At 40.6% G+C, this 26544-nt stretch overlaps 1 protein-coding gene across 15 annotated transcripts in view; it reads right to left on the reverse strand.

The window, feature by feature from the left end:
- AFDN (afadin, adherens junction formation factor) overlaps window positions 1-21232 on the reverse strand; it is a 115213-nt gene extending 93981 nt beyond the window's left edge. For all 15 annotated transcript variants that reach the window (XM_084203589.1, XM_084203587.1, XM_084203583.1 and 12 more), the window contains exon 1: window positions 20745-21232. In XM_084203589.1, coding sequence (XP_084059715.1) covers window positions 20745-20855 — 111 coding nt within the window. In that variant the 5' untranslated portion in view covers window positions 20856-21232. The remainder of the gene's footprint in view (window positions 1-20744) is intronic.
- Between the last annotated feature and the right edge of the window lie 5312 nt (window positions 21233-26544).

The following is a 26544-nucleotide window of genomic DNA, read 5'->3' on the forward strand; positions in this document are numbered from 1 at the left end:
CCCTTGGGCAGCTATTGACACCCAAAATAAAACCAACAGCAGTAGTTTGCAGAGGCAAGGAATGCTTCTGCAGATCCAGAAATCCAACCAATCATATGATATGGTATGATAGAGCTTGGCTTCCACGGTGGGAATAAACTGGTTATCTGTGGGAATGCAAGAATTTCATCATCCCTGTCTAAACATCTATTTCACTTGCCTAAGGATGAACAAACAAAACATTATGAAAGTAATACAGTACTTGAAACTCACTATAATAGACCTAAAAAAGGCTATTAAAATAAAATCGGACTGTAATTCAATTATTAAATCATTTGACTGAGGAGAACTTTAGCCATGTTTTTGTTTTAGTACTAGACAGAGGACACAGCAACCCATGCCTATGAGTAGCACTACACACAAATATACACATTTTTCTACTGCTTCAACTAAAAGTAACTAAAGATATCAAATACCAAGGTGGTATTATTTTCTATTGTAAATAGTATTTTCTCCAGAACATCAGGAACCACCAAGTAGAGTCCATTAGAGCTCCAATCACCAGCTTCCACCTCTAGCTTCCAACTTTTTTTTTAAACGTCCTGAGCATAAAAAGGCAAGGGTTCAGTTCAAGCAGGAATGACACAAATGGTACAGGAATTACCCAGCAGTGCCAAGAGATCTTCTGCAAAACACTGCTGCATCAGATATCGTCCACACACAAACACTGACAGAGGTTTTATAGCCCAGGGTCTCCAAAGTCCTGCAGAGACCACAGTAGCACCATTCCAACAAAACAAGCCAGAAAGGAGAGTAAACAAAATGATTAAAAGACAATGAGATTTTAAAAAGTAGTCAATTAACAAAGTCAGTTCAGAGGCAGGGTGGCAACACACGTGTTTTAAAAGGTAAATTAGATCTGCTAAAAGTAACATTTCATTGCTGCCACCAGTCATTAAAACAGAGAAGCACTCAAAAGATTAACTAGGGGTGTAAAAAGCTACTTTCTTTCTGTAACTGCAGTATTCTGTAACTGCATGGCCACTGTATTTCCTTTTTTTCCCTACTGCTTCACAGTCTCTTATTCCTTGCTCAGGACAACAATGCAAACATAGCGACTGTGAGTAATCGCCAACACTATTCCCGATAGAGGAAACAGCAGTTGACCAGTTGATTACATAGGAAGCTCCTCATTTCCTTTGCAGTTCTCTTCATAATAGCAGAAATAATCTAGAGAAAGGTATCTTGTGGTAGTAGCATAAAGACCAACTCCAGCGATTTTTTTGTCAGAAGGAATTCAGTCAGAAAGCACCATTAATTTTTTCAAACAATAGTCAAGATACACATACCGCAATTCAAAAAAAAAACAGATTGACTATAATTGTTATCATAACCTCTCAAATATTTTGGAGTTCAGTTGCTCATTAAAGTAAGTGTTCTGTGCAAGACTACTCATGTTTTATGAAAAATTATGATTCTCAAAAAAAGTAGCAAGGCAGCTCTTTTCCCAGTCGTAAACACTAATATAGCATTACTTCTTTAAAACTATATAAGACATCTTAAATTATCATTTCGTTGCAATATAAGGTAATGCAGAAATCTGGCTTCACTTTCAGACATGATGAGGGATTGAAAGGTGCTCAAAATTTGAAGTTGTCAAGAACTGCTTGCTCGCTTCTCATTTTAGCATCAGAACAAATCTAGACTGGTAGGCCAGCAACCAAACTAATACTGCCCCCTCACTTCGTAGTGTCTTGCTCTTTGTTTCACAAAAAGTTGCCACCGCCTGCTTACAGAAGAGTGAGGAAGTTTCAGAGGGCAGGTCAGTCAGATTATCAGTTACAAGACTGGGTGTGTGGAGTTGGGAGGAGATAGAAACAACAAAAAGACAACTGAAAAGCTGAATACTTAATCATCACATAGGCATCCTTCACATTATTACTTTCTTCCTCACCCTTCCTACCCACCCTAGTCTGGAATAAGGAACTTGAAAATAAACAGTGCAATTCTGTATTTGTACATTGCTTGGTCTAGGTAGCAGCTTCATTTCTAGAACTGAGAGAGGGGATGATTACAGATATGAGAATACAACTCAATAGCTCCCTTCCAGAGTTTGGTCATCCAGCAATAAAACTTCATAAATTGTCATAATCTAGGCAGTCTCCCCCCACCCACTGCAATGACTGCCTTCAGCTGAGCAGATTCCACTTACCAAAGGAGACCATCAGAAAGGTATTTTTCTTGAGGAACTCACAATTCTATCTCTGAACTTCTGGGGCAAACCAGTCCTGATCTAATGATTTCCCAGGGTGCACAATAAACCTTTTAAACCATGGTTTTTTGGAAGGAAATCCTAGAACAAGCATCTGGACGTAGGGATTAACAGCTAAAGTAGTAGTTCAGCTACTTAACAATGGCTAGCAAGATTGCATCAAAATAGATTCAAACATAATATGCAGAAAAGGTGACATGAAGCTTCTTTAAACTTAATATCAACATATACAATTTAATGCTGAGTTTCTGAGATGCTTCTTATTTGGTTTATTTCAGTTTAAAATTCCTATTATATTAATACTGGCCTAAGAACACTTGCAGAATTAACAGACTAATGCTACCCAAGTTTCAAAATAGCTACTTAAATTTTAACAGTAAAAATGCTCCGCTGAAGTAACAAAGTTGTTACAAATATCTGTGGCCAGGCAAGATTATAGTCCACTTTCAAACATCAGCATTTCTTCCATCAAAAATGGTACACTACCAGCATGGCCTATTTTTAAGCATCACACAGAGAACCATATCACAATAGCAGAATTTAAAACAAAGAACATGAGGCTGAGTATGTGTAATTGAACTAGTCAATACACCATACTGTATAAATACAGTTTTATACACTAACAATAATCAGGAGTGAAAGCAAATCTTTATTCCCAAAAAATACGTATCAACAGAAATAATCCATTACAGTTCATTCACTGCACCTATCCATTCCAGTAACTAATACAGGCGTGTCACCTGGAAAAGGAAGAAGCACCGAAACAGAAAATGGGAGCAAAACTGGGGGCAATTCACACAACTTACTTCCTGTCCTGCAGCACTAGGACCTCACCCTATCTCCCCGAGGCAATCTATCACACAGGATACACTGACAGAACATAGTTTGCTTAACTCAAAGGATACATAAAGTGATCCTGAAACATTAAGGTATTTTCAGTCTTGAAGGTTGTGCAGGATGGATAGAAGAATAATGTGCTTAACTTCAAGAAGAATCTAAGTATTTCAATATTCAAAGCTTTCAAGTACATGCCTAAAGGCTTTGCCAAAGGAAATTCTTCAAGGTCGGGGTTTAGGTGGAGTATTTTTGCTTAAGGTTTTGAGTGGCCTTTCAGTTCAACAGAATTCAACAAGGGCAAAAGGAAAGTCCTGACAATAAAAGGTAAAATGTCTCGCAACAACACAGGCTCAAGAAATGACTGGCTGGGAAGAAGCTCTGCTAAAGAAAACCTGAGGATCTTGGTGAACAGCAAGCTGAAGATGACTCAGATGCATGCCCTGGCAGCAAAGTCAACACCATGCTTAGTTGCATTAACAGGAGGAAGCTTTAGGTCAAGTAAAACAATTGTACTGCTCTACCCATCACTCTGGTTTTGTGCTGTCAGTACAGGAAGAACAGAAATAAGCTGAAGTTCAGCAGAGAGCTACAGAATGTTTAGGAGGCTGAAGAACCATCTTAGGAGGTGAGACAGAAGGAAGGTTTCTTGCTCCATGAAAAGAGCTGGCTTTGGGGAGACCTACAAAGTAGCTCACAGGATCTGCAAAAAGGCCAAGAAGACAACGCAGCAGTGATGAACAGGGCATGGTGGCAGGACAAACACTGGACATTAAGTTGAAACAAAAGCAGCCTTTAAACTGACTATACAGAAAACATTTTTCATCATCAGGACAGTCAAGCCAATGAAGGAGGGTGCCCAGAGGTACTGCAGTTACTGGTCATTAGGGGGTTTTTAACACCTTATGAGAAAAGCCCTCAGGGGCATCAGGACTGACCTTGCTTCAAGCAGGAGGTTGGACTAGAAATCTCCTGAGGTCTATTCCAAATCAAATGATCATATTTAAACATCTGTAGAGGACAGGCTAATTTTCCAAGACTGTTCAGCTACAGAAAGCACTAATTGTTACAGCAGCCAGGCAGGCAGATACCCTTAATTTAGACATGACTTCAATCAACAGGAGAGCTCCCAATACTGAGATGTACCAAGATGTTTGTCTCAACAAGGGCCATGACAAATGAAGGGACGGAAAAAGCTAAATAAAGTACTCTAAGTGACAGCGTAACATTTGCAAATTTCTCTTCAGGTACAAGCCCAACTGGTAGACAATAGGGACAGTAAAGCCTATAGAAGTGGTTCTACTACACACAAGAAGAGTCATTAATAATGGAACACAATCCATCACAATTGGAAATAAACTGGAATGGCTATATACGCCATGGAACCATCTAAGATTACAGGATAATTAAGGGAGAAAGGAACTTCAGGCGTTTCCAAACCAAGCTCCTAGTGAAAGAAAGGTCGTTTTCGAGGTCTTACCAGGCTCTTTTGCAGCTTTCTCCAGCCTGCTCTTAGAAATCTCCATGGACAGAAACTGCACAACCCGTTCCACTACTTGACTATTCACTGGCATCTGAGAAGTCTTCTTTTGCAGAACACTTTTGTAGTTAGTGAATTGCATAATGATTTCACTTTTAATACAGATAAAATGAACTGCATGCCTGAAATAATAATTCTTTTAACACAGAAGTTCATCCTTTAAGAAAGATTATATAACCAAAAAACGATGAAAGATCAAAAAACTCAAAAATACAGAAATTTAAGGCAAAAACTCAGAAGAAGCAGTTTTGAAAAAAAAAAATCAGTATTCCTCACCCTCCCTACATCCTCAAACCAGTGAGATTTACATGGGTTCTACATGTTACTTTTGAAAGCAGTTCAGTCCTGAAGCTCTAGACAAGCATCTGAGAGGAACAAGGGAAGTGATTCACTACCATCAATACACATTTGTTGCTAACCTTTAGTTGCTATATGGTATGTGGGGCACAGGAAGGCAGGAGCAGGTGGAAATATTATTATTAATAATAATAGTCACAAGCTAACCACAGCAAACAGCTTGATTTTGAGAACACCACAAAGTAACAGAACATCAGAAGAAAACAAACTCAGAAAGCAGGAACAAAAGGAAAGTGGGGTAGACCAAGATAAAAGAGAAGGCTGGAGCACCTCTCCTATGACAGCTGAGACACTGGGGTTGTTCAGCCTGGAGAACTGAAGACTTTAGGGAAGCATTTTTACAGCAGCCTTACAGTACCTAAAGGGGGCTACAAGAAACATGGAGAGGGACTTTTTACAAGGGCATGTATTGGAGAGGACTAAGGGGGAATGGCTTTAAACTGGAAAAGAATATATTTATATTAGTCATTATGAAGAAATTATTTACTCTTAGGTTGCCCAGCAAGGTGGTGGATGCCCTATCCTTGGAATAGTTCAACGCCAGCAAATACCTCTTTTCCCCAAGGCCAAATTTTTCAGATGTTCTTCTGAATGACAAAGAAGAGAAAGCATAATTTTCTCGGTAAGGATATAGATGTCCATTTTGTAAGCTGCTCTCTTTGGACCAATCCATACTAATAAACTTAGATGGATTCATTTGCAACATCAAAGTCAGAAATGGTAGTTCCAGTACCCATTCATTTTTAAGCCGTGATCAAGTACTAGTGAACTTAGACATGCCATTACTCCCTGTTCCATAGCTACCCTCTTTTCATCATCAGTAAGGTTTACAAAAATAAGCACTGAAAATTTTCATGCTTGTTTCAAGAAGAAAGTAATCTTAAGGATCAGATTTTGAAAAAAATCAAGCCCAGATCAGATGCATTTTTATTAAAGCAATGCAATTCTTCTTTTTCCTTAAGTAAAATTTGTTGATTATTTAAATTCCAATCCTCTGGAATATACTTCAGCGTTATGAAAAAAATGCTTGAGATGCTTTTCATTTTGACAATACAATCTAATTCTTCCAATACATTGAAGTAAATTTTACATTGCAATTTGATATTTGCAACTGAACTTTTTTGTAATATGCCTCAAACACACAAAAAATATACTTTTTTTATTTGCATAGAATATATTTTTTTTTAAATATAGAATAAGAAGGTGAGAAGTACTTCCCAAGCCAGGAAAGTAACTTTGCTCAGGGGAGTCTACTCGTAAAAATGCTCATTTCACCTTCAAATAGCACATTTGGTTACCAAAGAGCTGTGTTTTAAAAAGTGCTACCAGTGCTATTCTACAGATTTCTTCTAGAAGAGAACAAATTACTGTTTTTATCATATAGCACTGGTTCACAAAACTGGTCTCTACAGCTATGTTAATCAGGAGTTGCCAGAAGAATGTGCTTGCCAGAGTACTGTGCATGAACTCTCACTTCTAACCAAGTTCCACACTTCTGCCCAGTAGCTAGTTTTGCAGCCAGTGACATGGCTTGTATGTTTAGTTAAGTTCACTTAAATTCCCACCTCTCATTTGTCATCTCCACATTGCAAGAAACTATCAGGAAATTAAATGGTTGCTTACTTTCAGGCATTTTCTTGCTCTAAAACACAATTCTATCAAATACCCCTAATTTTATCCTTATCAAGGGACTGTCAGTTGAGTGGCACACAGAGCAAGGACAAGTTACAATGCAAACATTAACGCAGATGATTAACCGTGAACAGGACTATTTCGAGTTTAAACAGGTTCAGATTACAAAAGCATTCAGTAACTCGGTTTGGCTTACTCAGATATTAAAACATAGTTAATGAAGGCATAAATGATACTACCGTACAAGATTTCAAGTACACTCTGACTCACAGTGAAACAATTAAGGCTTTAACTAACTGCTAATATAAGCCAAACAGTCTCAGCAGCAAATAATCAGAATTAAAACAGCTGAAAAGTTATACCAATGAGGTCTATTGTCTCAGTGAGGGAGTATGACACAAGGATTTGAGAAGATGACCCAAAGCAAAAATTCTGTCAGGAAGCAAAGACAGCAGCATGCAGAAATGGAAAAGAATTTATAAATCGAAGGAGTCTCTAGCTTCTTTTCCTTTTAATTAACAACCAATAATGTCTCCTAGTGTAGTATGTATCCTGACTACAGCATGTATGTTTCTCTACTACTGAGAACAGTAAAGTTTTCAAGACTTATTCTTACAGATATATTGTATTTGTATAGAAATATATAAAACAAAAACCAAACCCCAAACAATAGCACAGGCACATTCCATATAGTCTTAGTTAACACTATATCATTTGTCCTGTGCATTTTTTGTTACTCTCCATGGTGAGACACAAACTTTCCTTATGATTAGGTACCTAAGAGTAACTCATTCAAATAGATTTCATTTTTTTAATTATTATTGCAAAGCATTTGGGGATTTTGAATTTCTTTCTATTCAGTATTCACTTCAAAAATGTTAATAAAATATATATGCTTGCCTTAATTAACAGCTTACAAGATGTTATAATACCAGAAAGTTACACATGTGGAAAAAGGAAATTACTGGGGAAAAAGCTAGGGCTGTTCAGCCTGGAAGACAAGGTTGTGTGGAAATCTCAAGCAGCCTTCCAATATCTGAAGGGGGCCTACAGGGAAGTTAGAAAAGGAGTCTGACAGGAACTCAAGTGATGGGACAAGGAGTAATGGGTACAAAAACTGAGAGAGGGGAAAGATTAGACATTAGGAAGAAGTTCTTTATTGTGGGGGTAGTCAGACACTGGAACAGGTTTCCAAGGGAGGCTGTGGATGCCCTGACCCTGGCAGTGTTCAAGGCCAGACTGGATAAGCCCTTGAGCAACCTGGTCTAGTTGGAGGTGTCCCCACCTACGGAAGGTGGGGCTGTAACCAGGTGATCCTTAAGGTCCATTCCACCTCCTTAGCGGTTTGATTCCTCACATTTGGAACTAAAGTTACCTATTTACTGAAGTGAGGCAGTCTCATGTACATTTGATACAGAAGTATTCCTGAAACAAACAAAACCCCAAATATGAAAATTATTCAAGTTTTCCAGGAGGATACATAATGCTCTGCCTACTGTATGCAGCTCCCCAGCAGAGAAAAGGGACAATCTTTGCTATACCACAGAAGAGTTAAACCAGAGGTGGTGTGATGGTGCTGGTAGATGACACTCCAAGTGTGATTAACTCCCTTCCCCCTATGTGTTATAAGGTGAAATCTCAAATTAGGATAACCTAGAGAATTTTATACATCTATAAAAATCTAGCTTCTCTTTCTGCCTCTGTAGTAACTAAATTTACAAGAGTTTTCAACACATTACTTCATGTATCTGCATCACTTTTCCCATCCCACTGTCCTGGAAACATTATAACAAAGTGAGACTGCTAGGTGTCTTTTACACAAAGCAAGACAGTTTATGAAGATTATACAGCTATTCACATGTACAAGCTAAGCATGATCTAAATAAATATCATCTTGAATGGCTTGAATTGCAAGGGACATTAAAGATCATCTAGTCCCAACCCTCAACTTTGCTAATAGCAACAACTTGGAGAAGCACTCAAAGGGGGAAAAAAAGTCAAATCAAGTAACATGGCTCGGTTCCAAACACACTTGAATGACCACTGCCCACTTTCAAGAATTACACTTAAAATTGTTCATTGCATGAACAAAATGTATCATAAATGTTCTACTTATGTTGATTATCTGTCTAAACCAGTTTTATAAGGAAAAGTCAGACTACCACATTATTTTGTAATGGCATATACAAACAGGAAAGCTCAGTAATTAAAGAGAAAAGTCTCCTTGCATACCGCAAGTAAGCAGCTTTTCCCAAAAACAAATGCAGTAAGCTTTAGCAAAACCTGAACTTGTTGAAGCAATTTTTTTCATTTTACCTAAATTTCACATATGCAAACATAGAAAATAAACGTTGAAACAAACTAAGCACCAATTTTAAAATGTTGTCAACATTTAATGACATTTAAGTCAGATGGACATTGGGGGTGGAGAATAAGGCAGAGAAAGGGCTGGTCAAAGCTGAAAGCCATGGTAAAAAGCAGCATACAAATTTAACTGCTACCATGTACTTGTGGTTGCTGTAAAAGTCAGGATCATCAACACCACAGAGCTGGAAGACAAACAAAGATGGACAGTTCTGCGTGGCAGAAGACAGAACCCCATGACAGCAATCACACGATGGCAGTGATGGTAGGAAGAGGGTCAACACTGCTCACTTCCTTTCTGTGCCTCAGAAGTGCTGAGAGGTGGGTAAGAAGGGGCTGCAGAACATAGTATGTGAGTACCTGTGAAAGTGTTCATCCTCTTTTGCAGTTGCTGAGGTGGAAAGAGCTTCAGATTACTCACACATCCATCAGCCATGACAAAGAACACTGCTATTCAACATTTCACTTCATAAATTAAGGATATAAAGGTATCAGAAATATGTTGGTATCTCACTCTACTTGCAGGTTTCTACTACTACTGATAAAATGATACTGCCATAGAAGAAGACAACAGACGCTAGGAAAAAGGCATGTGTATCAAGGATCAAAGAAATTGTTCTTTGCAACATACAGAAACATCTATCTATCTTCAGGATTTGGATAACTTAAGCTCTACATGCTCTGAGTACCATCCTTATTACCTCTGAGGTGGTTAGGAAGGCATTTTTCCCCTTGGAGCAAGACTTCCTTCTCAGCAGCTAAGGAACTCGGTATAAAGTTAATCCAGAAAACTCAGTCTGTCTTTACCAAACAGATACCCAGAAGAGATGACACAAGCCAAAAGCCTATTAAAAGGAATTCTCTCCAAAATAAGGGAAAAGTATATATGGTTATAACAGTATAGCAAGCAAAAAAGCACTCCCTTAGAAGAAAACCCAGGTGTCACAGCCACCATCAGCACACAGACTAGCTGGTTATAAACAGGTCCAACTGCAAGGCCACTCCAAACTACAAAGTCCACATGGCAGGTGTACAGGATTTAACGGCTGATCTGTAACCTTGCAGGAAACTTCTGACAGAGGCAGATAATCAAAAGGCTGCTCTCTGAAGCCAGTGCAGCAAGATGAACACATTTGAAGACTGCTGTAATTGGCATTTTTCCCTGAAAGTAGAAGTTTGAAGTGTCTGGTTTAAGGTTGTGGATGTGAGAGTTTTGGCGCAGAGTGCGTGTGGGAGGAAATGAGGGGGAAAAGGTCTCAACACAGGTAGGCTTACTGAGAAAGCTAGATCAGTACATTTATAATTATATACATGGATATTTATGAGCATCCATACACATAAGAATGTCCAAAGACCTGGTGACAAATGTGGAACACTGAAGATAAGACTGGCACTTAAGCAAGTGCTGAGTTTCAAAAGTTTTTACAAACCACCAGTATCAGAACATTGTACAACACTTGAGCTTCAGTATGTGACTGTCTCACATTGGTACAATGCTACCAATTTTTGTGCTGCCACTTGACACTTTATCACTCAAAATGAATGAAGACTTCTTTGAGAAGGCAAAGTTTTCAAATTTGTCTAATGTATCAAAATTTGAGGTACCAATTTTTGAACTCAAGCTTAAACTTAATGCAGGTGAGAAAGCAAATCATGAAACAAAAGTATTCTGGAGCTTGTAGCAGACTACAAACAATTTATTTACAACAGTAAGAATTAGTAACTCCTTCAGAACATCTAATACTCAAGATACTGAGCCAGTATCAGAATGTTAGGAGATACAGTTGATTATTGCTTCAAAAAATTCTACCAGAATTTTGAAGACTGTAAAATTCAAGCACTCTAATTTCATCACAGATCCTACTTTACAGGATCCTGTTTTAGTCAAAAGCTACAGACAGGCAGAAATCAGAAGGTAATAGAAAACTAGATGTTTTACTGTAAATCCTGACAAAGGCTCCAGGAGAGAGATAAATTCTCTCTTAATTTCACTTTTTTTTTTCCTATTAAATGGACAGAACACCTGAGGCAGACCGCAAACACAGCTCATATATTGAAAACTTCCCAGAACTGCAATAATGTCACCACTTTGGGTTGGTTAGGTATTTGGATGCTGGTAGATGGCTTTGGTGAATATACCAGTAGTCAGTGCATAAAATTACTTCATTGTTCTCTATTTTTTTTCTTGCCCAGTCTACATATCAATCCTTATCTGTTTGCTATAAGCACAACAAGTGAATTTATTGAAATAGTCTTTGCTGCGCTATGGCAACAAGAAAAACTCCATGAAATACTTGATACAGTTTCAGTATTGCTGGAGACTTTATCAAAAGTATAACAATACATTTCACACAAAACAAAGAAGGGCCTTGTTAGAGCATTTAATTGATTTTTAAAGAAGGAAACAGTTGTTTGGCCTTTTATTTTTTAAAGAGGCTTCAAAAAGCTGAAGAATTAGATGCAGTAATCTTAAGCAATTCCAAATTTGACCTTCTTCACTCTACAGCAAACAGTAGACCTAACAGGCAAATCCATCAAAATCAATTAGCAGGATTGAGCAGTGTTTTCATTAGCAAACACCATCTTTCCATCACCATTTTCAGATTATTTTACTTTTCCAGATAGGAAAATAAACTATCCTAATCTTTAAACAGCCAGAATACATACAGTGAGTATTAAAGAAGTCTTAAAACTTTCATTCTGTCTACACTGAAAGTAAGCAGCAGCCATGTTCAGTAAGGCTATCACTTTTAGTGGAAACAACTTACACGTTTTCCAATAAAACACACAGCATTCTACAAGAAGTATGCAATGCTTGGATATGATCCGAATGCAGAAAATATTATCAAACTGTACACGGAAGGTGAATGCAAACCAGATTTTTCAACATAAAAGAAGTGATATTATGAAAAGCATTTTAGCAATGCAAAGCTTTCTATAACACAACCTGGTTCAATTTTGTTTGTTTCCACATAGACATTTTCCCATCCAGGAGGACACTGTATCACAGACAGCATTGCCCTGATGTTTTTAAAATTAAGAACATGGCATAATTGTTTTTACTAAAGTTGAGAATGATAACAAAATGTTTAAAGGGACCTTCTGAATTTCAAGGTGATGTACTGCTCAAAGTAGAGCACCTTCTGGAGGGCAAAGGAGACCTTTTCTTGTTTTAGACATTGGGCAGGGTTTCTTTGTCCTTTGAACTCTTGCCCAACCACAGGTTATCCAACAGTCCCTAATTTTCATTAAGAAGTGAGATTCTGATCTTCCACTGGGTTTTGTAAGCAATACAATACATGAAAAAGCAAAATGTAAATATTTGTAAAAGCATGACACTGACATCAAATTATGTATCTTGCGTCTAAGAACACAGAAGAGTGTGGACTGACAAATCAAGTCATCTAACCAAGAGAAAGCTCTACTAAACACATCATGGAGTGCTTGAAAAGTCTACACACTGAAATCTTAGTTCACAAATACTGCTCTGAGCAACATACTTTGTCAGCCAAATAAATACTGTTGCCAGACAACTCATTCTTTTTCACTTTTTCGCTCTATAAAAGGTGCCCTTACTACACAGCAGGGCCATGCCCTAGGACACAATTCACCAAGGGGAAGCCTTAAACCACATAATCAGGCAACTATCATCTATCACTAGGTAGTGAGTTTTTGTGAGAGCTTTCCTACTTCTGAGTTCCAGTTATAAGAGTGCAAATTATCAAAGTAGTAAGAAAAACACTGACCAAATAAAAAACCCCACCCTGCAGCCATTGTTTCAGTCTGCCATCACTCTATAGCAACTAGTACTGTAGTGCATAAAACCCATTCCAAAATATTTACCCAAGAGTTGACCTGGCATTAGGAGTCATTGCCAAACACATACGCAATCACCAGTTCCATACCAAGCCAGCCAGTTTTCTAACATCCTTGAATAGAATCACTATAGTAACTCATATTTTTTAAAGTTAAATCTATTTTATACTCTTGTAACACATAAGTAAAATTAGAAATCCATTTATTATTATTCTTAAGATATACCAAGCACCACTTAATAAAAGCTTAAAATTTTCAAAACTAATGATGTGTAATTTCTGCTCTTCACTGGAAGGGGTGACATGAACAAACTTACAGGAGTGTACACAATTTCATCAATACAATCAAACTCTTACAGACACTTCTATTAATATGATGAAATTCAAACACAAATTACAAATTCATGTAACCAAGTAAAGTTTACATTTAAGTGTAAATTTGCACTTACAACTAATGCCCTATACTGATCTTCTAGATGACAACCCTAGTTCTAGGACTTTTTCCAGTTCTTACAGGATTCAAACTCTAAACAAATTTCCCAGAGTAATGAGTACTCTACAACAAAATTCTGCAAGACATACCAGGGCAATAAAGAGCCCTGTTCTACACAGTGCATAGAAAAATGCAGCAAGTAGTATCTACACAGAAGGCATCTTCATAGGAGACAAGAATGAGCAAGAATCAAAGGAACGGCTCCCTGGTAAGAATATCTGTGCTAGAAGATGATCTGAAGAGGAGCTGTCTAACTTAGAGGTGAGCACACAATGGAAGAAGGCAGAACTAGAAAATTTAATTAAATATATAACAACAATAAGTTGATAACCTTGAGGCCTGTAAGAGAAGGAGGTGACCATTATCCTGAAGCATTACACAAAATGGTTTTAGCGAGTTACATGTACCTAACACAAGAAAACATTAAAGTCATGCATAATAAGAAGGTATGACAAAAATAGGTGATGGCTGAAAAAAAAAAAAAAAAGACCATTGGACTTCATGTCAAAGCAGGTTTTTTTAGTCTTTCTAGAGAACCAAACTAGACAGCAGCAAAAGGCAGAACTGCAATTGAATGACTGAAGGCAACCAACCACGTGGAAAACTTATCCCTACGCTGAAAAAAGTTACATTACAACGTTATACGTCCTCATTATGCAAAAGCTCATGAGGCACAATACAGTCCAGGAAGATAATTTGACTGCTACTGCTAGGTCTGAACTACTACAGAGTTTTATCTCTGTTGGCTCAAGTTTTCATCTTTGATTATTAAGCTTCTGGAGAGGGACAGTTACAGAAAAGCAGTAATTTTTACTTGCAATTAAAGACCTGAGGGGAAAGAGGAATCTCTGCAAGAAGTTTAACAACAATTATAAGCCAAGTGATGCATGCATTCAGAACAACTATCAATTAACTCCTTGGTTTATCTACCGAACAATCTTAACAGCAGAAATTAACAGGCTTTAGCCTTTTCACAAGATGAAATGAGCATCACTCAATATCTATTTTACATGTAAATATTCTTCCTAGCCAAAAATCTTCAAAAACCAACAATTACCTACACAGTGCTTTACTCAAATACACTTCAGAAGAGGCTTCCATTAGCATGAAGTTCACTTTGAAAGACAGAGTAGACACTCCATTACGTATCTGTAATATCTGCTAAATTAGACTTCTCTTAAGTTTATCACAACATTTAGTTTACTAATTCACACTGTGATTCTCAATTCCACCTTCATCAGAACCACTGCTCAAAACAAGGAGTTACTTTCTTTATGCATGTTCTGAATTTTGCACAGCTACCATTTATTCCCCTTTATTTATAACAAAGCAACTACTCCAACAGATACTGACACAGAAAGTAACTCAGAGAGGTTTCTTATCACCTACAGCCTTCCCACAAACACCAGTTCATTTCAACTTCTATCACTTTCCAGCTAAGTTTTAGCTTTTGTTACCCCCTTTAGATGACAAAAGCATCTAGACACAAGAGCAGAATTTCATTAATTATAAAGCTAAGTTTTTCTCAAAAATTATGAAAGTGCGTTCCATTCATCTTGGTTTAACCTCTCTGAAAGAGAAATGGTTTTGACAGAAAAAACACACTTGCACAAACAAAGCAAATCCCTTACATGTCTAGATGACTGAGGGTTTTTCAGCTGAAAAGTAATGCTTGTCAATGGCATTTTAGGCGGAGAACAGATCCACACATCAGGAGGGAATTCTTAAAGCCAGTATGTCTGAATTGAATGGAACTAATTGGCCACAGGCTCAAGAAATAACTCATATAAGGAATATTAAAAGCACAGCCTAAAACTTCTTCCTAGAATTATTTTCATTACATTATGATGTCTGCAGACTGTGGTCAATATCTTAATTCAGACTTAAAATTGGGACTCTCTAGAGAGCTCTAAGACTTCATTTGTAATGACTCAGTTAAAGGAAAACTGGTCTTCAAATACCCCTTCTGATGCACATGAGCAGGCCTGCATCCCTGACTTATTTTCTCCAACCATTTTAATGCATAACTAGAGTTCAACAGACTCAGTAAAGTGCAATTAGCAATCCCTAACCTTCAACTAATGCCTCAGTGTTTTTATGTCCTCTTGAACTGTGCCTGCTTAGTGGTAGCAATTATTTGAAAAACATTCTGTTCACTAAAAAGCACAGGCATCAGTCCTCAGGATTCCAATCACCCTTCCAGACTGACTAAATATTAGTTTAAACATTTGTTGCAAAGAGAGTTTACTTTCCACACCATAGGCTTGGCAAACTTAAAAGGACAGTATTTTCAGATATATTACCAGCTTCTTGAGGTCTATATAGTATGAAGAGCTGCACTTGCTTAAACTACTAAAAGTGGTACAATCCAACTAGTAGAGATGGCACAAGTATTTCCACTATTTAGATGGCGTTTCCTCAGCTCCAGACTTGCATTTCCACTACTAGTATCACCCATAACACAATAGATTACCAATTTTAAAAACAGGTCTTGAAAAACCCTCAGAGTCAGATTTTTAAAAGAGTGAGATCTTTTTGTGGGTGAGCAACCACGTAGATAAACAGCATGGGGGTTAAAACCTAAAATTTCCCATTTCTTGTTGCTTTAACTAGATTTAAAGAACAAGCTTGCATAACTACCATTAAAAGGCTGTAAAGCTTATGTCTTCCCTGTGACACTTAGTGAACTAGAAACAGATCTGAACGCAAAAAGTTCAGAAGAAGACCAAAATTCCATCAGCCCTAAAATATCCTGCCATACAGTGTACTGTGCAATATTTTCTGTTAATAGATTGCTTACCTCTATTTAAAGCCAAAGAAAACAATATAAAACATACTGAATAGACCAAACATACATAACACAACACATGGAAAGTCAATATTAAAAAAAAAACCAAAACAAAGCAATCCGGAAAAAAAAAAAGCCCCGCCCACATTCTGACTGGTGATTTCAAATACCTTGTTGCTAAGACTAAGTTTTTTCACACATAATCAAATAGCATGAACACTTTTGAAATTCCTTCTTTTTTTTTTTTTTAATGATGGCCATTTAAAAGCCAGACTCTCAGGAGTTATTCTTTAATGCAAAGTATATTATTTCCTAAACTTTTTGATTAGGCCTTTCTACTTTTGCTGACACAGAGGTATATCAGTCTAGAAAAACATTCTCCATCAGAAAACAAAACTACAACAGATCAATGTTTCTGACAACAATCCCCCAGCCCCTGGGCAATTGTTATAAAAATATCCCACTTGTTCTACAAAGTGTCTGTCTCAAAAGAATTAAATGCAATTCACATTCCTAGTCCACAAACCATGCTTAGAAAAAGCACAACACTTCTCTTCCTCTCATATAACAGCTATGAAAACATACATTAAAGATGAAACCTTATTTTGTCATCAACAATAATTGTAACACCAAGCTCAGATATGGTATCTTATTAGATGCATTCAAACAGTGATAAATGCACAGTCTACAGTACCCCTCCATTCCTTCCTCTCACCCAAAACATCCATGCGCAGTTATTTTATATAACAACCAACTCCAGTTAGCACTTTTATTAAAGGAGGAGGTTAAAAAAGCTAGACTGTATAAATGTAAATAATTTCCTCTCTACAAGTTCCCAAAAAAACTCCATGCACTTATTACAAAATCATTCCTTTGAACTTACTCCTTTTTGAAAACTTTGGATGCTGTAAGCACCCAAGACTTAAATCAAGATCAAACCATCATTTTATCTCCTACTGCAAAAGGTCTAAGTCTTTTCTAAGTCTCTTTACTGTGTTTCTATGCCTGACCAAAAAAATTTTAAAACAATAAAAGGAAAAAGCATCCACAATACTTGGAACAAGGGTAAGAAGAAACAATTGAAGAAAAGGGTTAACATTCTGCTTCATTTTGAATCTGTTAATTTCTCTACAAACAAAAACCTATTCACTCCACCTTTCCCCAGAAAGTTCACTATTTTTCTCAGACTTGCCAAAGTGAGTAGCTACCTCACATAAGTTAGAGACAGTAAAGCTTAATCAAGTTTAAATGATAACCAGTATTACAGACATCTTTAGCAAAGGTCTGTACCTAGCAGCACTCCTGAAACATTATAATTTAAACTTCTCTAGTAAATGCAGAGTTTTGGTTTTGTTCAATTTTAAGTTTCTCAAGCCACAGAGCTTCTCTGAGCTACTTTCTGAATAAAAAGAATTTTAAAATTTCAGAGTAAAATAGTGCAAATTAACAGGTTTCTCAGAACAGCAACAATGGTTCAAATAGGTAAATATCTAATAAATTTAAAATTACCACTTTGCTCTCAAGCAGAAGTCCACAAATTACTTCAGTGAAAGCCAGTGAAGATAAGAAATCCTCACTCCCAAGAAGTTTTTCAGTTTTCCACATGATACAGACAGAGGACTACTCAACTTTGAGCATGCAACAGGAAGTTTTCATTTTTGTTTTGCTGGGCTAAAGCAGCTCTGAATGACTTAGTTAGCTACTAGAGTAAAAGAGAAGTTAAGAAAAAGTTACAGAACTCAACATGCCCTATCCAAGGCTTTTGCTCTTCATTGTCTTACCTTAAAAATTTGTTCCTGAAGTCTCACAAGAGGCAAGTAAACAAGTAGATCTCTAATCCCTTAGGACTAGTCTACTCAATAAAATATTAACAGGAATTCAAACAGATTAATTTCATGAACCACTTCTCCGAATAAAGCCCCACACATTTTAATTACTTTCAAAATACCATCCAACCTTCAAAACAAAGTCACATTTTCCACACTGCAGTAAAGCGAAGAGGATCTAATGGAGTTGAAACAACTGTATCTCACCAAAGAATTAGACCTTTCAAACTAATACCAAGGTACATCAGTTGGTCACATTGAATTCCTTTCACTGTCACTGCATAATCTATACTGTCAGAACCCTAGTCAATTTACATTAGATTTCACTTTACCAAAATCTCTGAACCCCACTATTAAGACTGTGATTAGCCCTCCGGAAAATCCTACTCTGTTATATAGGAAAGTTACAAGAAAACTCACTTGAACCAGGTCACTTTCACTGAGGAAATGCCTGAAGAATCACAACAAGGCATCAGCTCTACTGATACATCCAACCAGCAGCTCCTGGATGACAGCCTGCAGTTTGGGCTACAAAATTAACCCAGCAGGCCAACAACTATGCCTGGACAGCTTAAAATTATTCAATTTGACTCAGCTCAGGCACACACAGCCAAAAGTCATATCCAGGTTACTGCATCTTCGCAGTGCCAGACTTGCTGCAGTCCCTACAAAAAGCAAGATATGCCTTATGATCAAGCTGAGCCTGGAAAAACAGGCAAACAAGCGAGGATTGTCAGTTCTCAAGCAGTCTAGTAAAAGGGCTTTCATTTAAGCTGATAAACAGTACAAATGTGAATCACACCATGACCTAGGTTGAAAATATCGCCAAATTTGTGTCAGCTCAGGGTAAGAGTGAAAATAAATGCGAGCATTCGTAAGTGTAAGTATCTGGAAGGAAAACATACTTTATCTATAAAATTGTTACCCACTGCCAGTTTGATGTAAAATCACCAGCAGTCCTATCAAATGCTTTTAGAACTAGTAGGCTAAAGTGCTCATACATTCAAGGATATTATGCATGCACTTCATTTTTTACGTTCAGTAGTTCAACTGAAATGTCATCACTGACAGTGGTGAGTATGCTCCTATGCAGGTGGCTTAACTGCAGAAGTGTGGAGTGAATGCAAGTAAATTTTTTTTTTCAATAACATCTATAATGAAGCTGGTGACTTTTGTGCAACTATGTTAACTATGATAATAAATATGCATGGCTGACCTAAAGAAAGTATGATTTGTTAAACTACTTACTAACAAAACCACAGAAACACAGTCTGCCATAAACACAAAGAAGACAGGCTGGAGTAAGAATGTACTGGGAATGGACAAACACATCAATAAAGCAAAAAGTTCAGCCACAGGCAGTTAGCAAAAAGTCTTCCAAAAAGACTGTGCTATGTTCTCAAACACAATCAGGAAAGCTTCTTGACACTGGCTTCAGCCGACTTTTTTGAGACAGTAACTGTCAACCAACAATGACATTGTTAAAACCTAAGCAAAGCAATAAAGGAACTCTACGATAAATCTTGGAAGATGTAGGAAATAATCAGAGAAAACCTTCATATTTGTGTTCAAGAAACTGCCTGCAATGAGCAGAACTGAAAATACCCGAAGGTGTCGTAGTTCCTAATCTTAGAATTGCTTTCAACACTTTTTCGTGGCTCTGCTAGCAGTCAGCACCTAGGAGCAGAACAGGAGCCAGCTCCAAGACCAAGCCAACGTGATTTCTCAGAGGCTTCTGTTAATAAACAACCAGGAGCAGGCCAAGAGCAAGTGTGAATTTCCTCCTTTTCCCCGGGAACACGCATATGATCAGCCTCCACCCTCTAAGCAGGGAGCCCGCTGTCACACACAAACAGGGCTGTAACCTGCGTCCCCAGCCCTCCCCCTACCCCCCCTCGACGCTTTCAAACCAGACGCGCAGCACGAACCAGCCAAAGGGAACATGACAAGGGGCAGCGGGAGGGTGTGGTTTGACTATTACATTTTTATTTTTTTTTAAAAAGGACAAAACCCAGCCTCTCTAGGCCATCAGAAACACCCACTTCATTAGGCAGAAATTACCCCCTGTGTTTTTCCAGTACAACATGTGAACTCGGGTCTACGAACCTGCTCCTGGTATTTACTTTAGGCGGCGGGCTGGCAGCCTGCAGGCTCGGAGAGCCAAGGCGCTCCGTCCGTCACGCCCTGGGAAAGCCACTCCGGGGATTGCACCAGCAACCCGGAGAGCCGCCGGACTGTAAGCGGCAGGTTGCTTTGTAAGAGGCGCCTTCTGCACAAAGACGAATATTTAAAGAAACAAACCAGCTAGCAACAAAAAAAGCGCCTAGCACCGGGTTCTCAATCCTCCTCCACCAGCCGCCTGTATGTACTGTTAAAGTCACAGACAGACAAAAAAAAAAAAAAAAAAACCAAACAAAAAAACCCACGGAGGTACCCGGTGTCGGGCTCGGGACGGGGGCAGCTCCTGTATTCTCGCCCTTGCCCGCCCCTTTTCGCCACCTCCATCTCCCAGCGGAGGGTTTCTCCCCTGCCTCGGAGCAGTCTGTCCGGCGGGGTCAGGCCGGCATGTGCCTGCGGGAGGGAACAGAGGGAGGAGGGGAGGGCTCCGGCCCTGCGCTCCCTTCCTCTCCCCGGCCGCTGCAACCTGCCTTCACCCGGGCACGGCAAGGGGGCCTCGCTGCCCACCGAGGAGCGGAGCCCCGGCCGCGGACAGCGCAGGAGAGCCCGTGTCCGAGCCGGGGCGGGGGGCGGCGCGGGAGCCCGGCTGCCGCGGGGCGCGGCCTGGCCCGGGCGCGGCGTCTCACCGGGCCGGCCGGGCGGGAGGCCCTCGCCGGGGTCGCTCACCTCGGTGGGGTCGCTGATCTCGAACAGGTCCAGCCGGTTCGCGTTCCAGTGGTTGATGATGTCGGCGAGTTTGCGCCGCTCCTCCTCCCGGCTGCCGCCGCCGCCCGACATCCTCGCCGATCCCGCCGCCGGGGAGCCGAGCCGGGGCCGGGGCCAGGCCCTCTCAGCCGAGCCCCGGACGGAGCGGGGGGTCCCTCAGTCCCGGCGGGGCAAGGGAGGGACCGGCTCTCCCCGCGGCCGCTGCCGGCTCGGGAGCCGCGGAAACGCCCCGGGATCGTGCCGCCGACAGCGATCGGCCCCGGCGGACAGTGGGGAAGGAGAGAAAGAAAAGGGGGAAGGGCGGGCAGGGGGCGGGGAGGAAGAGGAAGGATGCCCCGAGTCGGCAGCGCCCGCCGTATCTCCCGGCTCAGCAGCGCCTGTGGCCGCTCGCCTGCCCTGAGCCGAGCGAAGCCGCGGCTGCCGGCGCCTTTCTCCGCCCCGGGATCGCCCTCCCCTCGCTCTCTCCCTCACACACCGGCCGTGCGCGCCCCCGCCCGGCCGCCCGCCCTCCTCCTCCCCTTCCCGGGCATGTGCGCGCCTGCGCGCGCTCCCGGCGGCCGTCGCCTCCCGCCGGCGCGCGCCTCCGGAGAGTGCCCTCCGTGTCGCGCCTTCCCTCTCGCTCCCCTGCTCCCGCCGGCGTGGGGGGGCGGCCGCGGCCCGGCGGTGGCCGGGGCGGGGCGAGGCGCGGCCAGGTGCAGCGGGAGTCCCCGCCCGGCGGCCGGGGACACGCGGCGGCGGGGTCAGCGCGGCCCGGCGAGGAGCGCGGTGCCGGCAGGAGGCCCCGCGGGAGAAGCGGCGAGAGCCCTGGGCGCCGCCTTAGCGCTGGGCCCGCGGTCGGGCTGTGGCACCAACAAAGAGCCGCCGCGGCCGCGGGAACAAAGACCCTGCGGGCGGATCCCGGCGCGGCCCCGCCGTAGCTTCCCCGCGCTAAGGCGGGCGGGCGGAATGTCGCCGCTGCCCAGCCCTCCCTGCCCGCGAGCGGAGGCCAGGGCTCACGGCCCGGGGGGTGGCTCCAGGTCAAGGCCGCCCCCTCGCCCTGCGGCCCCCGGGTCGCCGCGGTGCCTCGGCCTCTCCCGGCACAGCCTGGGGAGCGACGCTCCGCTGCTGCCCCGGTCGCTGCTGCGTTTGACAATGGTTATGGAGTGCCCTGGGAGCGCCGCGTGTAAGGAATTGTCTAAAAAGGCCGTATTGACAGAAATTTCCACAGCTTGAGATAAACCTGATAAAAAGTTAAAGCATCAGATACGTTTTAATGGATTTTAGACACGTCGTTTTTCTGCGGTTTCTCACAAAACGTGTTAGTTGGCCCTACGAGGCATCGCCCATTGTGTAGACGTTGGAATTCAGTCCAGCTCTGGGGGTTTGGCTTTGTTTCTTCACCCGCAGAAGTAATGCATCCTGATAGTTCAGCGGTCATATTTGTTGCGCTTTGGGCATCCTCTGAAACTTAGTACTTGAAAAATGCTGTATGAACTCAGTTGTCCAAGTGTGTATTTTTTCTGGTTTCTTCGAGTGCTTAAAAAGGGGGAACTACTGTTTCCTTTTAGCATACCTGGCAAAGCATTTCAAGTTCCTCTTTGCTGAGGGAGTACAGAGGACTGAGTTTTGCTGATGAAGTTTTGATTTGGCTGGGTTATTTAAAGAAGGAGATTCCTCAGAGGCCTTGTCTGCATTAAGCAATTAAATTACTGTTTTTATCCAGTAGTACAGCACCTGTATAACTACCAGAAGTTCTGGTTTTACGGGTGAAGGTCAGTTATACTTTTGCCCTACATATGTAACTGTGCCATATGCTGACTTCCCAGTTCCAAGGGTGGAAGGGATTCTTTTTCTTGGATCCCAGGCTTTTGGAGGTGTTGAAAGCCTGTCTGAGCCCTTGGAGAACTTAGCGGGAGTCAGGGGAGACACACAAAACTTCAAGTTCTTGTAGTGCCATCATACTAAAGCTTACTGTATTCCTTTTAGATGCAAAGTGTAGAGAAAAGAAAAAATCAGACATAACCCTTCTTGCATAAAAAGAAGAGGGAAAATAGCGTGAATTTTTCTTTTTTCCCAAATGCAGAGTGTGCTGCCAGATAGCATTGGATATCTTGCAATGCCTCCCAGAAACCAAGTATCACATCTGTGATGTGATAGCTCACTACCCAAGGCAGATATCTCCATGCTCTCTCACAGATGACATTTGTAGAATGTTGTGCTGGTTCATATGCTTGGCTCTGTCTGCATATTGGTGAAATGGGTTGGTTCAATTCGCAGGGTGAGAAACAGTGGCTGTATTGCTTCAGTTTTAGAAAGGAGACTTGGGTACAGAGTGTGCATAGATCAACGTTTTGCTGTTACAAGCTACATAGATAAAATTGGTTTTCCTGGGGAAAAGAGGTGGTTGCTCTCTGGGAAAACTGGCTACTGAAAGTAGTTGATTTAGCAATTCTGGCATGCCTGGGTTTTCAAATGCCAGGGAGCACCAGGAATGAAATTATCATTGTACTGGATCTACACTCGATTCCAGCCTAGACACAAACAAATCCCTCAAATGAAGCAGAATTGGAGTAGGCTGATAATGTTTAGACGTGACTTCTCAGAAATCCTGAGTGACTACAATGTATTTCTGTGTAGCAGGAGCAGTGGAAATGCTGCTGATGGTCAGATACCAGCAGCGACTATGCTGATGATTAATTCTGCCATGATCTGGTCAGTGCTGAAGCAGCATTGGAAGAAACCAGGCCTGCTTGTACTTGCTGAACAAGTTGCCATGAACAGTCAAATGACAGCATCTTTAGTACAGAATCATGTTTTAAGAAAAATACTCATGTAGATAAAAATTTAGATGTCTGAGTGAACCAGCAGGACCAGCATATAGAGACTGTACTGTGGAAGATAAAACATAAGCCCTGATTTCCTTGGAAAAGCAAGTGTGCAGGGAACTAAAGCATTAAATTACAGTTTACCAGCTAGTTTTCTGTGGAAAATGTGTGCTGTTTCACTTGCAGTCCCTATGTTTTTCCATAGGGCCATTGCAATGAGTAGTAAAACAGCTGCTGTAAAGCCTGGAGAGTGACATGATTCCTGTGAACAATTGTAAAAAATTAGAGATATTTGTGAATGGAAAGCATTATATGTATAAAATGTATTATAAACAGGATTGTGTGTTTGACTATCATCAAGGCATCTTCTGTTTAAGGTAATGCATAAGGTTCTCCTCTCTATTCTTTGTGAGATTTTTATCATTTACACAGTGAGAAGACAATCCTGTTTGAGGAGTTTCCAATTCAGACTATCATTCCTGCAGGTATGCCCACTGAAGCTGGTGGCAGAGTTAGATTTAAGTCCTTAGAAGATCACATGCTTGATAAGAAATAATAGAGTAAGTGAAGCAAAAGAATGGGAAACAAAAACTGCTTTCCTTGCAAGTGATGGTAATTTTTTAAAAAATTTCTTTTCTTGCTGAACAGTGTTCTTTTCCAAGGTGCTAAAGATAACTAAGGTGCTGTAAGCTATTATTCTGATTGTTTGTTCAGCACTCAATATTTAATATGCATTTTACAGAACAAATAAGATAAGTGCCCTTCCCTGTAGAGCTTGCAAGGTAAATTTTGTCACAGGTGAGAGCCCCAGCTAGAAGATAGGACCATAAAGAAGAAACATAGATATACAAGGAAGGCTTTACAATCCTCTTCATTCCTTGGACATCACAAAGTCACAGGTGCCCATGTGATTACCTGCCACAAGGGTCTGTCTGCTGTTTGTGCAGCTTCTCTCATTAATCACATTGGCATATGTTGGTCCCTGTGGGATCTGATGGTTATGAGCAACAACCACGTACAGGATCCCTTTACTTCTGCTTCTTGGCTAGTGCAGTCCATGCAAACAGTTCTCCTGCATCGGGAAGCCTTGCATGAAGGTAGGGTCATGCTCTGCTGGTCTCCTGGCTGCTCGCCAGCTGCCCATATGGTTGCCAGAATGCAGCATTAATTTTCCAAGGCTGCATGCATCTGATGTATAGTGCCATGCTGTGTAAGTCAGCACACTACTGAAAGTTGTAAATTCATATGTAAGACCAAAATTATTAAAGTAACCCTTCTCATGGCTTTCCAAGCGTGCATATGTTTTGAGAGCAGAGGTACCAGAGCTGTAATTTGGCATAATGCAGTGCAAAACCTTATGTTAGAGCAACATTAACAAACCTGGGTCATCAAACTGCAGTCTCTACATAGATGACACACCCACTGAGGAAAATAAATTATCCAGAATAAGGATTGCAGCTTTGGACACTATAAATATACACATAAATCAGGGAAAGAAAAGGAGTTTTTTAATGTGCCATTATTCCACCTAGAAGAATTGCACACATTGTGTACTTCAAAGTATCAATTTCATACCCGAATTGGTAAACATAGTATATACAGGCTATGTGAGCAAATTCACATACATGAAAAATCTTTACTATGTACTTAGTCCCTGCTTTTCTTACTGTGTTAATGCAGAAGCCTATATTTGGTAACCTTGACCTCTTTGAAATACAAGTAAGAGGGGAAAACAGAGGAAGTGTGGCAAGTTATGTAATTGGGTTTTGGAAATCTTAAGGTTTTTCAGTTCAATTAGCCTCACTCTATTTTTAGGGAGGGGGAAGCACAGAACTGTATAAAATGGTGGCTTTCTACTGCCATTTAATAAATATATCTTACTTTTTGGTTTCTGTATGGATGAAAACTGCCAAGAAACTTCCCTTAAGGAAGATGCTTAATTTTTATTATGCATAGATTTTTCAAAGTAATTTATTAGTAAATACTTCCTGCATCAAAATATCTAGAGTTATATTTGTACTGATGAAATAGGCAATGTAAGGACCTTTCTCTAGCCCTACAGCCAAGTGACCTAGCTTGACCACCTCCATGGTTTAAAATTGTTTTAGCTCTAAAATAGAGTGGCTGCATGCAGATTGCCTGCTGGAGAGGTCACTGGCACATGCTCTTTCCTAGTCCATGCCCAGGAGTTGTCTATGAGCTATCCATTTCACAGCCAGACTTTGCTAACCACTTAGTTTATAGATAGCTAGGCATAAAGGAGATCTGGATGCTGAAATGGCCCAGGGGACCATTTAGCAGTAGAGAAAGCTCTTCTTGTGCATCTGACTTCAAGGCAGGGTCCTCTGCCGGATGGGGTGCTCAGTCATACTTGTGTTTGTAGGTTCAGAGCACAGACAGCATTTGTCCTGTCTTTGTTGAGCTGTGCTGTGATCTGTGTGCAGCAAGGTGGATGAGAGTCTGACTGTCTTGTAGCACATGGGCATTCAGGTTGACTTCAGCAAGATGTGTGTTTGTCCTCAGGTGAACAGCTCCTGGAAATCAGAAGCATGTGGGATGAGAGGTGGGTCCCAGTAAGAGGTGTTATCCTAATACTGTAATATCTGCTGGATTCATTTTCAGATAAATACTGACTGTTTTTCTTGAAAACTCTTTACATCCAGAGAGCGCTTTTTTCAAAGCAGAAGTATAGAGGAGAGATTTAATGACTGGTATACACTGATATTAATTATCAGGTGATATCTCCTGGCCTTTTCCAATATAATCTAAAATGAAATCAGTTAAAACAAAGTTCAGAGCAGCTGCAGGTATGAAAAAAAGCTTTCTGATAGTTTTTATTTTTAATTACAGATCTCTAAAGTATTTTCTTGCCAACTGCTGTGTTGTGAAAGAAGATGAGAAATTGGCTGGCTGTAAGAAAAGGAGTCTATGTAAAATTCTCATGTGGACCGTGTAAA

The sequence above is a fragment of the Fringilla coelebs genome (assembly GCF_963513975.1).
Source record: "Fringilla coelebs genome assembly, chromosome: 3".
NCBI lineage: Eukaryota > Metazoa > Chordata > Aves > Passeriformes > Fringillidae > Fringilla > Fringilla coelebs.